At 39.4% G+C, this 21,583-nt stretch overlaps 1 protein-coding gene across 1 annotated transcript; it reads left to right on the top strand.

Moving 5' to 3' along the window:
* Positions 1–648: 648 nt before the first annotated feature.
* Positions 649–19,886, top strand: prpf4bb (pre-mRNA processing factor 4Bb). Its single transcript, XM_047349800.1, has 16 exons — positions 649–784; positions 3,218–3,293; positions 7,327–8,456; positions 9,811–9,975; positions 10,146–10,304; positions 11,667–11,748; positions 11,863–12,064; positions 12,893–12,966; positions 13,080–13,170; positions 13,303–13,450; positions 15,244–15,381; positions 15,468–15,621; positions 15,707–15,821; positions 17,485–17,636; positions 17,717–17,803; positions 18,735–19,886. Exons 1-16 carry the CDS (start codon positions 726–728, stop codon positions 18,936–18,938), a joined length of 3,036 nt encoding a protein of 1,011 aa, XP_047205756.1. The 5' UTR covers positions 649–725; the 3' UTR covers positions 18,939–19,886.
* The last annotated feature ends 1,697 nt before the right edge of the window (positions 19,887–21,583 follow it).

Below are 21,583 nucleotides of genomic sequence, written 5' to 3'. Positions count from 1 at the left end.
GTGGGCCTGTTTTTCCCCCTGTTAGAGTATATGGCAATATTAACAATTTGTAATGCAAGGTAATTAAAATAAAATCTATTGGCCTTGGAAGGAAAACGGAAAATAGGCTGTTATTGGGTCTCTCAGTTGGACAATGATTCAAAACATGTTGCCAAATAACACTGAAATGCCTCACTAGAAACAACCTAGCTTCATCTTTTACCATCTCAGATCCTAAAACCCTACAAAAAATCTGTGGGGTGAGCAGAAGAGAAGGATGCGTAGGAGAGGACACATGGCTCTGAATGATCTGGAGAGATGGCCAAAGATCCCTTTCACTTTGTGCATCAGCAGTGTTTAATTTCAAAGCAAGACTCCTATCAGCAAAGGGGATGATTCAATGTGTCCACGGCATGAAGGACAATAACTGTGGCTGTGGTGATTTTGTAAAAAACAAAACATTCCCACGTGGGATTTTTTTCCTTCACTGAATACATTTGCTGAAATGTACATTTTTTATTTAGTATATGATTGAATCTGCACAAAACTGTAACCAAGACAATATGCAAAACACCTGACATATCTAACTTAGAGAAGGAGGCACCCTGCTGGACAAAAAAAGGATCTAAACTCGGTGCACAATTCGTTTCTGCAGTTCACCGCCAATACACCAGGAGGAGGCAAACCAGAGTCATTGAAACATTGCTCTTCTGATAGTCGAAGAAGAACCTGCTTAGCTGAGCAAAATGGCTGACGTTGAGATGGACATCATGTCCAGAAGAATGAATAATGGCAACGAGCACGTGTAAGTTTTTCTATTAAAATTAGTTCATATCGGTAGCAACAGGATGTGAGTGGATTCTGGGTCTCAAATTAAAAGGGAACGGTATTAAATGGGGAAGAGAACAGAGTCGCAGGCTGACGTTGTTACCGGAGCATGCTAATTGTTTCAGCTAACGGGCTAATGTTCTTTAGCTTAGCTAGACCTAAGTTTGGTTAAACTCGCGACATGGAAGTGTACTTTAAGTATATTTCTCCGTGTTTCTTTTGGTAGAGTGAGCGTGTGCGCCCGTCCATATATGGAAAGCACTTTTTAATATTGGCAAACACTTCACTAATGTACGTTAACTTAGTTAATGTAGCTTGCAAATGCTAAAGACGTTAGCATCTCTGAGCTAATAAAACAGCCTTGGCGGTCTGGGTCAGAGGAAGGACTAACAAACCAAATTGACATGACAGTACATTCATCTGGTTGCTACACCTATCGTTTGTAATTGATCCCATTGTTTATATTATACTCGTCGCTTTAGTCGTGGAGAGCATTACGTAATCCAACGTTTATAGCTGGGCTCGTAGTGGTTACGCTTATAATGGGTTCGGTTTTATTCTTTATGAACAAGGATAATTATTAATTGCACCATGTGTTTTAACTGCGTTTGGAAATTAATAATTGTCTTCGATTTTCATTTATCAATACTTCCTGCAAACTTAATACATAAACAGATCCTATCTGTTTAATATAAGTTTTCTGTCTCCACTAAGTCCTATCCAGCAATACAAAGTCACTCTTTGATTGATCCGGGGTTCATATTTCATCAGTTTTGACTGGCATAAATGTTGTTTAGAAACACAATAAATGGAAATAGCTTGAAAAATAAAATCTTCTATAACCACACAAAATAACAGGAGAAATAGGTTATTTCTTGTTATTTCATGTTTATCAGAAATATACTACGAAAGAAGATTTCTTCTGTATGTATGAATGATATTGAGGGAGTGGATTAAACAGCTCTTGGGGCTAAGTGGTCTAATTTTGGCCCTCATTCTGCATTTAGTTACCATGGAAACCAACTGTTGAACTGGTTCGTGTGGTTTGCGTCTCTGTTACTTTCTTTACGGCACCAGGTTTTAAGTCAGACATTCACCACAGCATCAGGTTATCTCAGTGACTCACAGTTTTGTGGCCTGGACAGAATTATGTTAACTGTCATCCTGCCAATACAAGGAGTTGGATTTAGACACGTTTCTTTGGAAACAATCTATAACAGAAACACATCGTTCACATACGTGAAATTGTGCTTGCAGCTGTAAATAATCCGTCCTGTTATACAGGACACTGGGGCTGCACCATATCAGAAAATATTAAATTGCGATATTAATAACATTAACCCAAGGTTTCCTGACAGTTTTATTTCTTTACTGTTTTATAACGTCGCCACTTACCCATGAGGTTTAGCCTCTCGGCTTTTAAGGATTTACACTTGATGTCAACGTTAATGGTAGTTAGTCTATCCAACTTGCCAATTATGTTAGTGTGTGTGAAAGTGTGTGAAAGCTCGACACTTGGTAATAGCTTACTAAATATTGCATCCCAGCAGTCCTTTGCGATATTGCTAACACTAATATTGTGGTGACGGCTGCGATTCAATATATTGTGCAGCGCTACAGGAAATAATCATTAGCAGTAGAAAACAATGATCTAGCCGGTTCTTAGCTGTGTTCTTCCAACTTCTCTGCACGCTGCAGTCTGAGCTTTCTTACTCGGCCGCCTCGTCAACAGTATATATATATATATATATATATAAATGCTATACAAAAAGAAAGGATTCTTGCCAACGTATGCACAGCTATTCTCGAATTATTTCATGCTGTTTGTATTTACGTCAAGCCATGCTAAATTGGTTGCTAGCATCAAACTGGACCGTTTGTAAATTAAAATGAAAAGCAAACCCTCTAGTATTTCAGCTGATTTTGTTTAGATTTATTTTAGCTGAACATAACAGGCAAAGAGAATAATTTTAGTTTTCCGTTTGTTAAAATAAGAACGACTCTGTGTCTTGCTGGTGATCTTAAGCTATAAGTGCTTAGTGTAAAGAATATAAACTGCAAATATTAGATTCTTTTTGTTTTATTTTTTTGAATCAATATAAAGCCGGTGTCTTGGATTATTTTCTTATGTGTTCTTCTATGATTTGAATTATGTGTAATTTTTCAATTTAAATGGTTTGAAAATGTAGATAAAATCTTTTTCAAATGTCTAATATTTCTAAAGGTTTAGGAGGCATTTTAATGTAGAGTATATATCTTATTATTTCACCATGGAGCCTGTACATTTACTTTTTTCCCAACTTTTTTTTTGCTAATTTATTGTTTACGCTACTTTGAAGTAAATAACTTTTGTAACTGTCTTGAGGAGCATTTTGTTTTTATTATTTAATTTTTTATCTTTAATAAACAGAAAGCAAGACCTCGAAATACATGAAAGAAGTGGAAATGAGGACAGCGGAGACTTGTCAGAAGAAGAGGGGGAAGAGGTAAAAACTAAGTATTAAGAACAAATGCTGGTCCAGATTTGAACTGTTTAATCAAATGTATAAAACATTAATTATTGTTTGCATGCTTTTAACCTCCAATATTTTTGTTGGATTTCGAGTGCAACGCCAGAGGATTTCTGAGCCTTTATTTCGATACATTGCCTTGTAAAGTATCCTTTAAACCAGTGGTCCCCGGGCCGGGACCAGTACCGGTCCGTTGATCAATTGGTACCGGGCCGCATAAACAACCCCCCCCCTCCCCCCATATGTTTATTGCTCAAACTTCCCTTAGTTAAACATAGACATGTGTGGTATCCCCTGAAACATCACAATCTTGGCTAAAAACCGATATAAACCATTTCTACCAACACCAAACACAGTTAAAACTACAAGCAGTTGAATCAGAAAGTAAACACACCCTACAAAACGGAGTCACCGGAAGTCTCGGCCTCTGCTTCCTGATTGGTGGGATTGATGTGACAGACTTGGAGATAACTTTATTCTACTGGTTCTAAGGATGAAAAGGAGAGCTCATTTGTGAAATTCGGTCCATCCAAACTCTAGTTATGGACATGCGTAACGGCGCATATTTCAAAAATCCACATCGAGTTCAAACAGGTCAGAACCGATTATGCAGCTGAGCGTGTATGTGTTTTTATTTATTTTTTTATAATTTCTCGCGTTGAATTATTTGTTTTCTAAGCCCAATGGCTTCCCGAAAAAAGTTTTAAACCGTGGATGAAGCATTGGACCAAATTACGGCTGAGTTTTGTGCTGAGGAGGGCAAATAAAGGCCAGGACCGTGTTTTTCTCAGACAATGGGACAACAAAGAGTGCCGTAGCTTGATTAAAGGTGTGTTCATAAAGATGCAGGTGGATTCACTCCTGCTACTTTTGGTCCGCTTTAAACGGAACAAAACGTCTCTTCGAACTTAACAAGCCTTTGTCGCTGGTATCAAAGGCGTTTAAAGTTATAAAGTCATACCTGTTCAGCTGGGCGTTGCTTAGCAACACGTTGCAGGAGAGGACGCCGTCTCTCGCTTGTAGCACGGATTTGTCGACGCCGTTCCAAAAGTATAAATAGAACGCTGCAAAATCTGTGTAGAATGAGCTGCTCTTGGCTCTCACAATAATATTTCTCCTTAAAAAACGGCAGAAATATGCCAAACAGAGCAGCTGCGTGTTGTTGAGTTTGTGAGTCTCGGCGGGCTCACCAACATGACGGTTCAACCCCCCACAACCCGGGCCGGAGTACAATTGTCAAGCTTTGGGGACCAAATCCCAATCCCAGGCCAGCATTAAAAAAAAAATCCTGTCCCATCCCACTCCTGGTAAATTGACTCCCACTCCCATCCCGCTCCCATTCAGAACGACTCCCACTCCTGTGCCACTCCCATTTTTGTTTTCTTCATTTAGTCTTTTGGTAATTTCTTTGAAGGACCAGTTAGGTCCCTGTTTTTAACTGTAGTAAAGGCCAGTTAAAGTAAAAAGAATAATAATGAAGAAATAATAAAATATCAAACAAGGAAACAGACCATGCCTATCTTAGTTGAATAAACAAAATGTACATAGTTGTATTTTACTTATTTATTAAGTGATTGTTTTCTTTGAACAATGACATCACTTTTATGTTTCAAGTTGCTGAAATGAAAGAAAAATGCACCTAGTAAGAGAACTGTACTTGTTGAACAAAAGGACAAAAAGGTATTACCTTCATAATTTAGAAACTGTACCTCAATGGTTCACAGCCCTGGTCCTCAGGGACCCCTTCCCTGCATGTTTTAGATGTGTATCTGCTCCAGAACACCTGATTCATATTCTGACATGACCTCCTATACAGGCATCAAGAATGGAGGGTCAAACTGGACAAAATTAATACAATAAAATCATCATAAAATAAATAAATGTTGTGAATGTCCCATAAGTGAAGTAAATGTAACATGAAAGAAATGTAACATTAAATGTGCCATTAAATTAAAGGTACCATTTATTTATTTAATACATCATTAGAAACCATAAATGTACCATTATATCATGAAATGGACTATTATGCAATTAAATGTGCCACTGAATAATTAAGTATAATTTTAAAGATGACGTGACGTAATTAGTGGTACACTTAATATTTAATGATGTATTAAATAAATTGTACATTTAATGGTACATTCAATTTTTTTCTATTTCACAACATATTTATTTAATATCTTCCCTTGATGAAGCCTTTCTATACGGAGTCCGCGAGGGGACATGGGGGATTTCTTTCTTTTTTGCGTTACCTCGCAATACTTTGTGGGATAGTTTCCAAACCAGATAACTGCAAAAATGAAACAAACACTACACCAGTTTTGAGATTTATTGAGTTTTATTTTGAAATCGGCCTTAAATAAAATGATCTTCAAATCAGACTAAAAGACAGTTTTTATCCACAAGCTGTCAAACAAACCACTGAACAATAATGCTGCAGGAAACCACATCTGTGACACTTTGTTTCCTTATTGCTGCTGCATGATGTGTTCTTTTTTTTTGTACGCCATTAGTGTTTTTGTTTTTATGGTGAGTTGAACGGTTCTTCTTATCCTAAGCATTTAATCGCATTGTTTAACCATATCAATGACATATCAGTGTTTGTTTTATGAGCAGTTTATCATCTGTGCTGTTGCTCCAAAATGTCGAACGCAAAAGTATTGCGTGGGGACGCAAAAGAAAAAAGATTTCCCCCTGTCCCCCCACGGGCTTCCGTACCTTACCTCTTAAATCTTTAGAGCACATGCAGCAGTTTTGTTGGTCAGATGAGACTTGACACATGTTGGTACTTTTGGTTTGATGAATGAAGAGATGCAGGACTGATTTAATCCAGAATCTGTTTTACAAGTGTCGCTTAATCACTGGTGAACTTGATTACAACTAAACACGTTTTACAAGCAGCAGACTGCATGTTAACACCGCTACATTCAACTCTCCTGAAGTCCAGTAATATTTGCGACTTTCCTGTCAGCTCTATGAGTTTAATAGATAAGTCTTTATTTCTGTCTTTACGTTACAAATCCAATTTTACCACGTCCAGTTCTCCACCTGCGTTTGCTTCCTCCATCCTGAACGCAGGTGGAAAACATCGATCAGAAGCACTGTTGGCTTGTGGGTCGTGTAGTTCGATTGACTCGCATTATAGTATAGGCTTCTTGGAAAAAAACTTTTTCCTTTTTTTTCTTAAAGTTTATAACAATGTCTCAGTTTTACATTTCCAAGGACAATTGATCCTAATTTATTTTCCCTCCTATTGGTTAGCTCCCGCTCCCGTCTGCTCCCGTTCATTTTTTATCCTCTACCGTCCCAATCACGTGATCTTTACTGATGCTGTCTCCCGACCCGTGGGTTTCCCGAAAAAATGTCAGCCTCTACTGTGAACATCACTTTCCTAATTAGGTGATCTCCAAAGGCAGTTGGTAGCCTAATAATTTGACAGTATCCAGCTAAAGAGGGCTAGATACAAAGGAATTTGGATAAAATTATTAAGACATGTTGAAAACCTTGCATCATTTTTTTTCTTGAACTTCACCATTATGCCCAACATGTAAAGTCCCAGTAAAATGCATTGAAGTTTTGAGGTTGCAGCATGACAAAATGTAAACATGTTCAAGTTCTAGGATTGCTTTTGCAGGGAGCTGTAATCTTGGCTTACAAATATTGTCAATCACAAAACTGATGCTTTTACCAGCATTTTTACATCCTTAGTCGAAACATTTCTGGTACAAAGTTTTTATCTGAACAGGGTTTATTTTCTTCTGTAGGTTTAATCGAATGGATTTGTGCGAAATGTGCTTAAAATAAATAATAAAAACGGCCTAACTCCAGCTTTTTCTTACTGGTTTACTGTTGCCCCACTTTTAATATTTATGGTTAGGCCACATAATTTCTAATATGCGTATAAACTTAAAAAGTTGACAGACAGTGATGATGGATAGATTATTTTACAGCATGTCATCCTTCCATGATCTTACTGCTAAGTTTCATTCCTTTTATTTTTCCCACCCAGGAACAAGCCGGAACTAATGGTGAGAAGACTGAGGAAGGGTCCAAACATCACAGCAGCAGCAGCGGGAAACACAAGAGGAAAAAACACAAGCATCGCAGCAAGCACAAAAAGCACAAACACGCATCCGAGGAGGACAAGGACCGCAAACGCAAGCATCGTCATAAACATCGGAAACATAAACGCAAAGAGGTCTCCTCCCCCACCGCTGAAGTCCCCTTTGGCTCCTCCAGCCACAAGAAGGGGGAATCTTCTCCGTCCTCCGGAAATCCAAGTCTGGACGATCGGGCCGTGTTGGAGGATCTAGAGAAACAGAGGGCTATGATCAAAGCTGAACTGGATAGCCAGTTAATGGAGGGAAAGGTTCAGTCCGGCATGGGTTTGATCCTTCAGGGGTATAACTCTGGGTCTGAGGAGGACGGAGATGCAAGGTTTAGGAATGGAGAACAGCGTCCAAAGGGCAGCTCAGGTAAACTCATATCTCCCAGAGGGGAAAAAATTGGAAAATCTAGAAGGGACTCAACAGATGGCAGTAAATCCAGTTCAAAGCGTCGCAGTCGGAGTAAGTCTGCAGATAAACCTGCGAAGGAGGCGAAGTCTGACAAGGGGACCAAAAGCAGCAAGGAGGCTGCTGTTAAAGACCGAGCCCGTGCAAGGAGCAGATCAAAGGACAAGAAACAGTCAGGCAGCGCAGATAACATCAAGGAGAAAAGGAAATCTAATTCTCCTTCCAGCTTTAGGAATGAGCAGAAAGTCGGTCGCCCTGACAAACGTTCTTCTCCACAGCGAGAAGACAGACCAAACCAGGAAAGAACGAGCCGACGATCCCGATCGCCCGTACGAGAACGGCCGAGCCGCTCAGACGGCGAACGGGACAAACGGCCAGCAAAGTCACCATCCAAGGACACTTCACTGGGAAAAGAGAACCGCTCCCCTCACAGGAGGGGACCCCACAGCCCAATGAGGAAACGCAGCACTTCCCCTCGCCACAGAGACACCCACCACACCTCTGCCAGTGCCTCAGACAGGACCTCAAAACATTCTCCATCCAGAAGGTCCCCGCCCAGGAGAGCACGCAGCCGCTCGCCAGAGGCCAGGAGGAGGGAATCAGACAGACAGGACTCACCTCTGAGGTTTGTTAACAGTCTGTTGTTTAAGGCTCCAAAGGCCCATTAACCTATACAGTTGCTTTACTTCAGTAAAGTAGCATCAAAAACTGACGATATTTTATTCATTTTAGTTCAAAATATGAAACTTTGTTTGTGTGTAACTTTACTACGCACAGAATGATGTATATTTAAGGAGTTTATTTCTGTTAATTTTGATGGTGATGCTTCGTAGCTTGTTAAAATCTAAAAGTTACATAAGACCAATTAAAACTAGATTTTTAAAAATAGAAATGCTGTTTTCTGACCCACCTTATCAAGGAGGAAGACTGCTGACTTGATATTTGTCCAGCAGACAGTCATCGACACCTTTTTCAAGGAGGGCAATCCATAAAAAGTCATTTCTGAAGAAACTGACTGTTCAGACTGCTATAGTCTGGCATTTTAATGGAAAGATGAGTGGAAGGATAAAGTGTGGTGGGAAAAAAAGATGCAGAAGAAACTGGAAAAACCACATCCTCTCTCAAGGCTAAACAGCTTTAAACAGCTGTGTGGCCCATAAAATGATCAAAATATTTCTGTCTTTTTTTTTTTGGTTGGTTGGTCTTGTGTAAATAATAATTTTCTTAGAAACAAATAGTTTTATTTGCTGTAAGTTGTAATCATTAAAAGTAAAACAAAAATAAAGGCCTGAAATGCATTATGGGTCTGTTTAGAGGAGGACAGACAACACTCAGCTAGGCATTCCTACTAAGGAAATGTTTGTTTGCTGATACTGTGCTGGTATCCCTAGGTCTATATGAAGATAGCTTGAGATTTTCTGATGACAGCTTGAAGCTTTTTAAAAGACGACCAGAATGGAACTGACTCGAGGTTTTCATCAGATTTTATTATTTAATACTTTATATATATATATATATATACAGCAGCCGTAAATAACCATGAAGCAACGTATAAAACCTTTGTGACGTGTGATGATTTAAAAAGAATATGTAATTATTTAGAAGGTAGTTTAATAAATATGATCCGATCTACAAATAGTTTTGACTGCACCAGGGAGTTAAAACACATTTGTTCTCTAGAAGATTCTTTGCTCGCTGCAATCCGAGGACCAAAACCCTCTAGACAAGAGTTAGATGGTTTTGATTGGATCAATATAGAAATGTTTCCATTGCTGATGGATTATCAATGTGTTCATGCATGGAGATAGATTATAAATGCTAGAAAGCAAACTCTGATGTTAACGAGACAGTAACCCAACCTTCTGTATATTAAAATCATTCTCTCCCAGGTCTTGGTTTTCCATGTAATATTTTTGATCTGTGCTAAAAATTGAAGTGGATTGTAGCATGGTGATAGGTACTGGTATTTTCTTCTGTAGAAAGCGAGTCCGGGCAGATGCCGGACCACTCGGAGACAGATCACGTCCCAGGTCGTCTTCTCGTCGCAGAATGAGTCGCTCACCTCTAAGGAGGAGGTCTCCGTCGCTGCCACGACGTTCTCGCTCCTCACCTCGGAGGCGAAGCAGGTCTCCACTGAGACGCAGGTGATTCCTGCCCACATTTTGACTGTGAACTCATTGTTTGTGATAGAAAATGTTTCTGTGTGCTTGGCGAACCCAGCGTATATAATAAAAGGCAGATTAGACACTTTTTCTTTGATTCGTTAATGTATTCTTTTACTGATAACCAAACCTACACATGCATGAAACTGCAGGTCTGGTGACAGAGACAGGTATGGAAGACTCCGGCAGTACCGACGCTCAATGTCCCGGGATCGGGAGAGGAGAAGACGGCGCAGCAGAGATGAAGATAAGTTCAAAGGAAGCCTTTCAGAAGGCATGAAACTTGACCAAGAGTCCTCAGAAGGTGAAATGTGAGTACAGTAAACGTTTCCACTTTGTCTTTCTGTATGATTTGTTAAATATGCAGATTTACATGTTTATAAAAGTTGTGCTACTACAGTATTTTGCTATGGTATTCTGACCCTTAGACCTATTTAATAAGTTAGAACCACAAACGTTTAATGTATTTGTGTATAAACCAAAATGAAGTAATGCATAGTGAGATGAGACCCAAATTAAACTTGAATTAAACCGACTGTGAAACATGGTGGTGGGAGAATTATGCTGTGGACATGCTTTTCTTCACCAAAGACAGGGAAGCTAAGACAGATGGAGCTCAATACAAGGCAATCCTGGAAGAAAACCTGTTTGCAAAAGACTTGAGATTGGGGTGGGAGTTAAGGATGGGTGTTTATCATGATTAATATTAACATATTAATGATGTCTGAAAACCCCAAAAACTGACTGTGTTGTTGGGATTTTAGTATTTTCTCCACTGTTTGGTACCATGGGAGCATCGATTAATATCAATAAATGTAAACATATGATTAAATGCACTTAGTGTGTGCAGTTTGGTGATTAAAAATGTATCTTCATTATGGTAACGGTGGTCCTGAAGGAGCCTATTTCCAAATAACTGTTGTTAAAGAGCAGTATTTGTGTTTGTGGGACTTTGACTGTGGTGAAATGGAGCCCGTTTTTCTGTGAAAACGGGCTCCAGGGTGTAATGGTTTAAAAATGTACTGGTCCCCGTTGTCGTGTAGACGGGAAAATTGGAATCTTTCTTTCGGGGATGCCCTGGCTTATGCGCAGTATGACTGAATACAGTAGAAATTAATGCGCACGTGCACAACATAATGACCAGTTTAAAGCCCACATGAGACGAAGATATCAACTGTAACTATTACAGATTGCAGAGTACTTCTTGTGCTGCTGGCTCTTTCTCCAACAAGGTGCTCATTTTTTACCCCGTTTTGTAAGCAACAAGTGTTTGTGCATAGCGCCTACTAGTGGCATAGTGGGGGAATTACACCATATACTGTTATCGAATGAACAGAGATTGTAATTAAAACATTGTCATGTAGACCTGTTAACAAAAACCTGTTTTCATTGGGTCGTTGTCGTGTAAACAGGCCCTTAGATTGAGCTTTTTTACAAAAAGAAATGGACAAACCTTTTTGTGTCTTGACTTGCAGAACTGGTAGAGACATCCTCGAAGAGAAGTAAATGCAGCTTGACGAGGCTCTGTTTGCTTTTACAAAGCTAGTCCTAACACATCCGTCTTAGTATTGAAAAGTGTTTGTATGAAGAACCTGGCTGCTTATCACAGAATTTAATACTCATTAGTTCGTTTCCCAAATAAAACCAATTTCTTCTATGCTGGTTGTTTGCAGGTTGGAAGACTTTGAAGGTGAGGAGATAGATGAAGAAGCTCTTATTGAGCAGCGCCGTCAGCAACGTATGGCCATTGTCCAGGTCTGTTGACGTCTACACTCTTCTCTACCCAAAGATTTACTTGTAGTTTAATGGAGAAAGCTAATGTTTCTTATATTGATTGATTCATCTTTTTCGGCTGTTATCTTTACACAGAAATACAAGACAGCAAACGAGGAGTCCAACATGGTGTCGGAGCCCAGCAGCCCACAGAGCAGCACCCGTAGCCGATCGCCCTCACCCGATGACATCTTGGAGCGAGTCGCTGCAGACGTCAAGGAGTACGAACGGGAGAATCTCAACACGTTCGAGGCCAGCATCAAAGCCAAGCACAACCTCATCGCCCAGGAGAAAGACGGTAAAGTCCCAGTGGAAATGGCTTTTGTTGGCATACAAAGCCAACTGAATGAACCAATCAGCCTGTCATGTACAGTTCCAATGAAAAGTTTCAGTTATTATGCAACTTGCTACGGGACTTTTAACCAAACATCAGTGATCTATGTTTATATTTGAACCTGCATGTATAGTTTTGACCTTGTAATTCCCAGTGAATTCAGACTTGTTAAAAGTCACAAGAAGTTTAAGGAAGTGTAGAGAAAAGCTTTCAGAATAACTTTTCAATTAATGTTGGGTAATAATCATTCAAAGCAAACACAAAAAAATCCATATTAGGTTACCAGCAATAGATCAGACTGGACTGAGTGAAATTTCTGGCCTCCAGGTGACCTCTCCACTGAAAGCTGGAGGCACTGAATCTGGTTTCATGGTCACCCAAACAGAAGCAAGAAAAGAAACAAATTATTACGTTGCAATCTAATACATAACAGGTTACCTTGTCCTTCAGTTTGAGCCATAAAGGCACATAAATATGAACATTTCCCTGCAGTGTTTTCAAACGAACACGGTGCCGCATTAAAAACCAAAAGCCTGTAGTAAACGGGTGGCTTGATCTGTGTGAAAATGCAGCAATGTGAGGCAGGGATTTTAATTGAATATCTTTTTCTGTCATGTGTTCATTCAGTTGCTGGCTTGTTTTCCAAAGCCTGGTTGTGTCTGCCTCCTGCAGCATGTTTTGATCTCTGCAGAGTATGTTAATCAAACACATGTTCCAGATATACTGTTTTAATAAATGATGCGTGAGTTGAGGAACTTACCACCTCCTATGGTTGGTTTTTTTGTTTTTCAGCTGCCAACCCAAAGAAGCCTTCGGCCCCCGACATGTTTACAGAGTCAGATGACATGTTTGCTGCTAATTTCGATGTAAGTACTCAAATTTTGACAACCACTAGGCAGCAATGATTGCCTATGGTTAACGAAAGAAGAAAATATGAGAGGCATGCCTCTGATCGATTTCTCTGGTGCCGTCTCTGCAGAGTGCCAGAATGAGAGCAGCAGGTGTAGGAAAGGACTTCAAGGAGAACCCCAACCTGAGGGACAACTGGACCGATGCTGAGGGTTACTACAGTAAGTGCTGTCGATCAGTATCGGCATTTCTTTTGTCTGATTCTTCTCTGCAAGCTGAGTGCATAGATCTTTTTCCTTATCTTAGGTGGTAAAACAGCCTTGTTGACATGAACACATTTTCTTTTATTTTAGGGGTAAACATTGGTGAGACGTTGGACAAGCGCTATGATGTGTACGGCTACACAGGCCAGGGTGTGTTTAGCAACGTGATCAGAGCCAGGGACACTGCCAGGGCTGGCCAGGAGGTGGCAGTCAAGATCATCCGAAACAACGAGCTCATGTGAGTGGCACAAATTGACTGTAAAAAGCAGTTCCAGTAATTCAAGTGATTTAAAGTTGTCTATATATTAAGAGAATATTTTTATGCAGTATTGAAAGGTTTAGATATTGCTTTTAATATTTCAGGCCAGAATACATTTTGAAAAGGAAAATGAAAGGGGGCTGTACGGTGGCGCAGTTGGTAGCACTGTTGCCTTGTAGCAAGAAGGTTCGACTCCCGGCCGGGGGTCTTTCTGCATGGAGTTTCATGTTCTCCCTGTACATGCGTGGGCTCACTCTGGGTACTCCAGCTTCCTCCCACAGTCCAAAGACATGCCTGTTAGGTTAATTGGTCTCTCTAAATTGCCCTTAGGTGTGAATGAGTGTGTTCATGGTTGTTTGTCCCGTATGTCTCTGCGTTGCCCAGCGATGGATTGGCGACCTGTCCAGGGTGAACCCTGCCTCTCGCCCGTAGATCGCCTGTGACCCACTAATGTAATAATAAGCGGTATAGAAGATGAAAAGTATGGACAAACAAAAAGTACATTTTCAGACTTTGTCTTTGAATTAAATATGTGAATCTCCCCAAATGAAGTCGCTCCAACCAAATGTTTCTTCATCTATCATGTCAAAACTACACATTTAGGCACTGATGTGTCACATTACAACCACAAACTACAGAGTTTTCGATTGGAATTGTACGCGATAGACCAATAGTTTAGTTTGGTTTGTTTATATAGCGCCAGATCACAACAAATCATCACAGGAAGCCACTCACGCAAAATTCCTTTGTAAGGATGCCGAGCCAATTACAACAAGTCATTGACTTTGCAACAACCCACCATACTGAGCAGCAGTGGGGGATGAACAGCTCCCTTTTAACAACACAAAGTAGTGCATAATTCTGAAATGGAAATACGGTGATACAGTTTAACATTTTTTACACCTCACCCTGAACCTACCTGCCCTACAGTGAAACAAGACGATGGCAGCATCATGCTGTGGGGATGTTTTTTTCTTTTTCCCCAGGTAATGGTTAATGTGAAGATGAGTCAAGCTAAATGAAGGGCAGTCCTGGAAGAACACCTTGATAAGCCTTGATGCTGGAATGAAGGTTCGCTTTTAAGCAGGACAGTAACCGTAAACATTCAGCCCGAGCTGCAGTGGAATGGTCTAGATCGAGGTGTCCAACTCCAGTCCCTGAGGGCCGGTGTCCTGCATCTTTTAGATGTCTCCCTGCTTCAGCAAGCCTGATTTCCATCAATGGCTGATTAACAGGCTTTATGTTATTTAATATTGGTGTGTTAAAATGGTCCAGTCAAAGTACAGACTGAAATTTAAGAGAGAATCTGTGACAGACAGAATGTAAAGAATGTTGAATGCCAAATATCCGCTTTTTTTTTTTCACTTTACAATCATGTGCGAATGTGTGTTGCTTTATAACATTAAAGTCTGATAAAATACATTGAAGTTTGACAAACGGTGAAAACATTCAGTAGGTTTAAATATCTCACCAGGCACCATTGGTGAATTTTAGGGCATTTTAGACCATAAACGTATTTGGAAAAGAACAGAGACGTGTGATTTCCTGCAGTCTCATCTATTTACTTACTAGAACTCGATGCATTTTCAGTTTGTATGAAAAAAATCTAACCGCTGTAAAAATGATCTGCTGCCATGTTTTTAAAAACTTGGATGAAATTGTCCAAGAAGTTTGAGTCTTAAAAAGTTTGGAATATTGAACTGAAAATGCGTGGGAGCTCTTCTTTGAATTTAGTTGTGCATCTTTAACCTGCGTGTGTTTTTGGTAAACAGGCAGAAGACGGGTTTGAAAGAGTTAGAATTCCTCAGGAAGCTGAATGACGCTGATCCCGACGACAAGTTCCACTGTCTTCGCCTTTTCCGCCACTTCTACCACAAGCAGCATCTTTGTCTTGTTTTTGAGCCTCTGAGGTACTGAGCTCCAGCTCTTTTTTGTTTTTCTCCCACATTACGGCATTCATCTCACCTCAATTGTTCACGACTTGCGTCTTATGCAGCATGAATTTGCGAGAGGTGCTGAAGAAATACGGCAAAGACGTCGGGCTCCACATCAAAGCGGTGCGATCGTACAGCCAGCAGCTCTTCTTGGCTCTCAAGCTGCTCAAACGATGCAACATCCTCCATGCTGACATCAAGCCAGACAACATCCTGGTACCATCAAAACTCAAGCCTTCTATGATATTCTAAATGGCACCCATACATATTAAATGTAATTGTATTGTTTCTTAAACAAAAGGTGAACGAATCCAAAACCATCCTGAAGCTCTGTGACTTTGGGTCTGCATCACATATTGCTGACAATGACATCACACCATATCTAGTCAGCCGATTTTACAGGGCTCCGGAAATTAGTAAGTTGCACTGTTTCATGCTTCTATAATTTATACCGCCACCCCCCCAGATATCTATTGGCATTCCTGGCAAAGATATGCAGCCCCAACCCTTTAATTGCAGCAGCATAATCCCTCACAGAAAACCTCTAAAGCCTTTAAATCACTGTTTGCAGTGGTTGCTACTCCTATGTTCCAATGAAATAAATATAAATCAAGAACTAATTAATTTATTAATTTCATTACGTTGCCATTTTAAGTAGATCAGTTTCTGGGAAGTTTTTCCTTCATCCGTGATTACTGGTTCTCCTGGTGCATACATACGACATGGCCTTTTCTGTCCTACCATCACAAACAAACTCTGGTGGGTCTTTACTGCGGGTTCCTGCGCAGTCTTTGTCTGGAGAAGTATGCAGTTTTCTAAAATCATTTACCAGGTCTGAAAAAGTATGGAAGAAAAAACTGAGGATGGAAAAAATGTTCCTTTTTTTTTTCTTCTCATCTGTAATTTCCTGTAGCAAAAAAATCAAACAATTCGTATAAAATTTTGTAGTTTTTACATCAATTTGTGTTTGTTTGACATTCTCTAGCTGGGATTTGTTGCATCAAATTTAGATATTGAACATTTTACCCAACAGTGTTTTGGGTTTTTAACTTACTGACTGAATTAACACTCCAAAAATGACCAGCTTACTAGCTTTTGGACTTTGGACCACTTTAGATTCACGTTTAATCAAGCCTGCGATCCATAGACTGGCTCTTAAAAGCCCAAATAATGCACTAAAACTGCTGGGGTTTTTTTTTTCGTTTTTTTTTTTATAAATGAAAGAAAGGTACTTAGATTTTCCACAAAAAAAAAATAAAGCTGGTCAGTCAGGATGCCAACAAAACTGTGAGGTTGTTATAAAAACTACAAAACACATGAATAAATGTTATTGTCAAAAAATATGAATTGTTTAAAATGAAAAATGTGGAGGAACCCTGTTTCTGGACCTGTGCGCATTAGTCAAATAAAAGTAAGATTGAACTTTTTAACTGGTGTGAAACAAAGGATGAATATGAAGAAAAGCATATCATGCCCACTGATAAGTACGGTGGAGGATGTGTAATGCTGTGGGCCTGTTTCTTTTATAAAACCCTTGAGCACCTCATTGGATATTCCACTCTTTGAATTACCAAAACATTTGAAATAAAGTGGATTGACACTTTCAGCAGGACAACAATCCAGAACATGCAGGAAAAATCAGACGCAGATTCAACCTTCTTTAATTGACATCCCCAGATCTGAGTCTTACAGAAAACCTGGTCAGAACAGAGGATGCAGGAGTGTGGATGATCTCGCATAAAGCAATACTCACAAGAGATGCCTCTTTCTGTGTGCTTCAAACATATGACGCGTAGGAGAAAAGGAAGAACCAACCTATCGGCAATAAGGAGTTAGACAAAGTAATAACATAATGAGGGAACACAAGTTCATATGTAAAAATGGTGTCTTAGGATGAGATTTTCCCCTCCTGATGAAATGTGCTTAAGATTTAGTTTTTCTAAAATATTCAGTGTGACATTATGCTGCTTCAATACAAAAGGAACTTGTTTTAAGCGTTTTACTGACCTTTACCAGTGGCGCCAATCAGCATGGAGTAAGCTTGTGTTAAATCTCAGTTTTACTTACTTTCCTCCTCAGTCATAGGCAAACCTTATGACTACGGCATCGACATGTGGTCTGTTGGCTGCACTTTATACGAGCTGTACACCGGCAAAATCCTGCTTCCTGGATCTTCCAACAATCACATGCTCAAGCTGGCGATGGACCTCAAGGGCAAGATGCCCAACAAGGTAAGATTGCATCATATCCCTTTTAGTGAAGAGAGAAACGTTGCTGTTCTGTGATGCAACTGTGTGGATTCTTTCTGTAGATGATTCGTAAAGGCTTGTTTAAAGACCAGCACTTCGATCAAAACTTGAACTTCCTGTACATTGAAGTAGACAAAGTGACTGAAAGGGTAAGATGAGCTTCTGACTTCTACAACACCTTTATAGTGCTTTGCAGAAGCATTTTTCCAACGTGAACGTTTTCACGTTTTGTCCCTTTGCTACCACAAATGTTTGTCATTTTATTACCATGTGGTGCTTAATTGTTAAGTAGAAGGAAAATTATGAGAAATGCTTTTATATTCATCCCCACTTACTCTGACAACCCTGAATGAAACCCACTGTAGCCAGTTACGTTCTGACGTCTCCATGTAAAATGTTTTACGAGGGCCTCAGGGGTTTGTTAGAGAACTTTATCGTTTTAAAAAAAAATCATATGTCCTGTTTTCTGGACTTGATGTTTATAGGAAGTCTTACTATTGTATGGAAGTGTTAATTCAGTCAGCGAGTCAAAAAACCGACGGGTTAAATGATAAAATCAGTGGGAGTGTCGAAATTCAGGTGTTTCAGCATGAAAGTTAAAGATAAATGCACTCCGATAGACATAAAGATAGCAATCCTAACAAAAATAAGAGACTGTACAGAAAGGTCAAATTTACAATGTAAGAAATGTGCAAGTAAGGATGTATAGATAAAACACTGGACATCTTCCATCTAAGGACTTGCAGCAAACGGGTCTTCTTGAGGCTTTCTCTCAATGATGAGGCAGGCACAGAGTTTACTCATTAAATTATGTCTGAAGGCAGTTGGGTTTACTGGATTTTATTTAGGGGTATCAGATTGAAGGGGACTGGATACAAATACACGCCACATGTTTCAGATTTTTATTTCTAAACATTTTTTAACCCATGTATCATTTTCCTTTGAAAATATTCAGTTTGTTTCTAACATAAAATCTCAGTAAAATATGTCTGTTTTTAGAAATGTGAAAATCTTGAAGGGATAAGAATATTTTTGTGCTTTTTAAGACTTTCCACACCTGACTCCTTTCTGCTTCAATAGGAGAAAGTGACTGTAATGAGCACTATCAACCCCACCAAAGACCTGCTGGCAGAACTGATAGGCGGTCAGCGACTGCCTGAGGACCAGAGGAAGAAGGTCATGCAGCTGAAGGACCTGTTGGAAAGCACGCTGATGCTGGACCCGGCTAAGCGCATCAGCATAAACCAGGCTCTGCAGCACCCCTTTATCCAGGAGAAAATCTAACCCCCTGATACACTCCAGGAGCCGACAGGACAGAAGCGACCACTAAACCAGCTCTATGGGACTCTGCAGCGAGGCGGCTGACCTCTACAAACTTACAGAATGTCATTGTTGGTTTTGTCCCCCCTGTTCTAGGTTACGTGTTTGACTGTAAATAGATCGCTGAAACAGTAGCCATTCTCCACACGCTGATTTTCTTTTGGTTTTCATCGTAAATTTTCCCCTCATACACTGCAATGCAGTGACAGACTTTTTATTTAACTGGCACTGGAGTTACAGAGGTTTAAAAGAAAACTATAATTCCTGTAAATACTTTGTCTATTGTATCAACAATATCAAGCAGCAGACAGCGGAATTTTGTCGTAGAAGCAGACGTCATGTTTTGTTTTTACCTCACTGTGGGATGATGCATGCTTTTTGAATGTGTGCCCTCTGTACTCTGTATGTGGTGCCAGCCTGTGTAAATGCTCCGTGTCTGTAAATCCTGCGTCTCACCTGTAACGGTGAACCTCACCAACGTGATCCCCACGCCCTCAGACACTGTTGCCTGAACTGAAGGAAAAGATGCAAAACATGCATTCTAGATTCATTTTAAATTGACTGTTTTTTTTGGTTTTGTTTTAATCTTTTTCCTTCCTCCCTCTCCTGCACTCTGACTACATCTCGGCTCTAAAGGCTCTCACATTCAAGTGCCTCCTGTATGAGCCTGGTGTTTTAAGCACCAAACAATGCTGGCCTATGGAAGCCACACCTGTTACCCTCCCTCTCCAAACGTTGTGTATAATAGTCCACAGTTACGGTCCTTTCCTGTATCTTTAATTTGTTTCTTTACATCCGGTGGTAAAACCAATCTTGTGATTTCAATAAAAAATAATTGTGGAAACGCTGCTGAAAGAGCACCTTCAGTATCAAATGGCTTTTTAGTAATAAAATGTTTCCCATTATAAACAAGCTCTGTTTTTTTTTTTTTTCATGCTGCATCACGCTCTCTAATCACTAATTCCGATGTTGAAAGGTTAAACACAAGTACCTCTCAATAAATTAGAATATTAAAATGTTCAAAAAGTGAAATTTATAGATTAACTATGGGCAGTGATATATTTCAAGACTTGATGATCATGCCTTACAGCTAATGGAAAAGAAATTCAGTTTCAGAGAAATAGATCGATAGAGAAAATGAGTTTTTTTTATATATGAACATTTTGGTTTACACAATCATGGGGATTACTGTTGTGTTTGCAGTTGTCCAATAGATACAGGTATCCTCTATGAGGAGGGTAAGCCATAAAAGGTCATTGCTAAAGAAGGTGGTTAGTTAAAGTGCTGTATCAATATTCAGATCAATAAATTAAAATATTGTTGAAAAGAGTTTTGTGCTTACAGCGAATGAAAATGTGACATTTAAGTTTAAAATAATTCATCAAAACAATACAGATGTATGGGCTTAATGAAAAGTATGTTTAATACCTGCTTCAATGTTATATAGAAAAAGTACTTTTAATCTGACAAGCCTCATTGGAACAAATGTATTGATTGTATATTAATGGAAAGTTTAGTGGAAGGAAAAAGTCTGGTGGAAAAAGGTGCACATGCATCAGAGAAAATCACAGCCTGGAGTGGAAGAAGATAAGCCAGATCTTTAGTTTAACTTGATTTTAATTATCAGTAAATGGAGATTATAGCAAATTTTATGCTCTGTGGTACAAAAACCTTATTGCTCATGTTTTTCTTTTTGTTCTTAAACGGAGTTAAAGTGCTAAGGAATCAGGCTAAAGTTCGTTTTGTTTGTATCATGAGACATTTTTATTTTGTAATGAATAAATTTAATGGCTGCCTGCCTTTTTAGAGAATGTGTCATTTATAAAGATTACCTGCACATTTAGCTGTCAGTAGAATGCTACTAAGCAAACTCCACCTCCACTGAATTTTTACAAGCATCTATCAGTGCAGATGTTCTGCAACCTTACAAATTTACATTTATTTCATACAATTAGTAAACCTTTGTATCAAAACCCTAGCCACAGTGTAAACATTGGAACAGGTGTGTCTCAATAAATTAGCAAATCAGTAAAACTAATGAAAAATCTGTGATTCAGTTAAAAACGTTTAACAGTTAAAACCAGATATTTACAAACACTAAAAAAGACAAGTTATCCTTTTTGATTTGCCTTGTCATGGGTTTCTCAACATCTGGGGCACACATGGATGTATTTTAAGACAACACCTCAAACACTCTGCTCCATGTGTGACATCAAAAATTTAAAGAAATTAGCCAAGATATCAGGAAAAGCATTGTGAACTTCCACAAGTCTGGTTCATCTTCCATTTCCAGATGCCTGAAGGTGCCACATTCATCTGTTAAAATAGTTATATGCATATGCAGGTAGAGAAACAAGTATATAAGCACCATGGGAATGTGCAGCCATCATACAATTCAAGAAGGAGACGGGTTCTGTGTCTCAGAAATGAACATGTTGGGGTGTAAAATGTGCGCATCAACCCCAGAACAATAGTAAAAGGACATTGTGAAGATCCTGGCCGATGCTGGTATAAGAATGTCATTTTCCACAGTGAAACGCATTCTTATCTGACATGGCTCTGAAAGGCCGCACAGAGAAAAAGCCATTACTCCACAAGCAAAATAAAAA

This window comes from Girardinichthys multiradiatus, chromosome 21, assembly GCF_021462225.1.
Source record: "Girardinichthys multiradiatus isolate DD_20200921_A chromosome 21, DD_fGirMul_XY1, whole genome shotgun sequence".
Lineage (NCBI taxonomy): Eukaryota > Metazoa > Chordata > Actinopteri > Cyprinodontiformes > Goodeidae > Girardinichthys > Girardinichthys multiradiatus.
The sequence above is the reverse complement of the archived record's forward strand: the minus strand, read 5'-3'. Positions and strand labels throughout refer to the sequence as shown.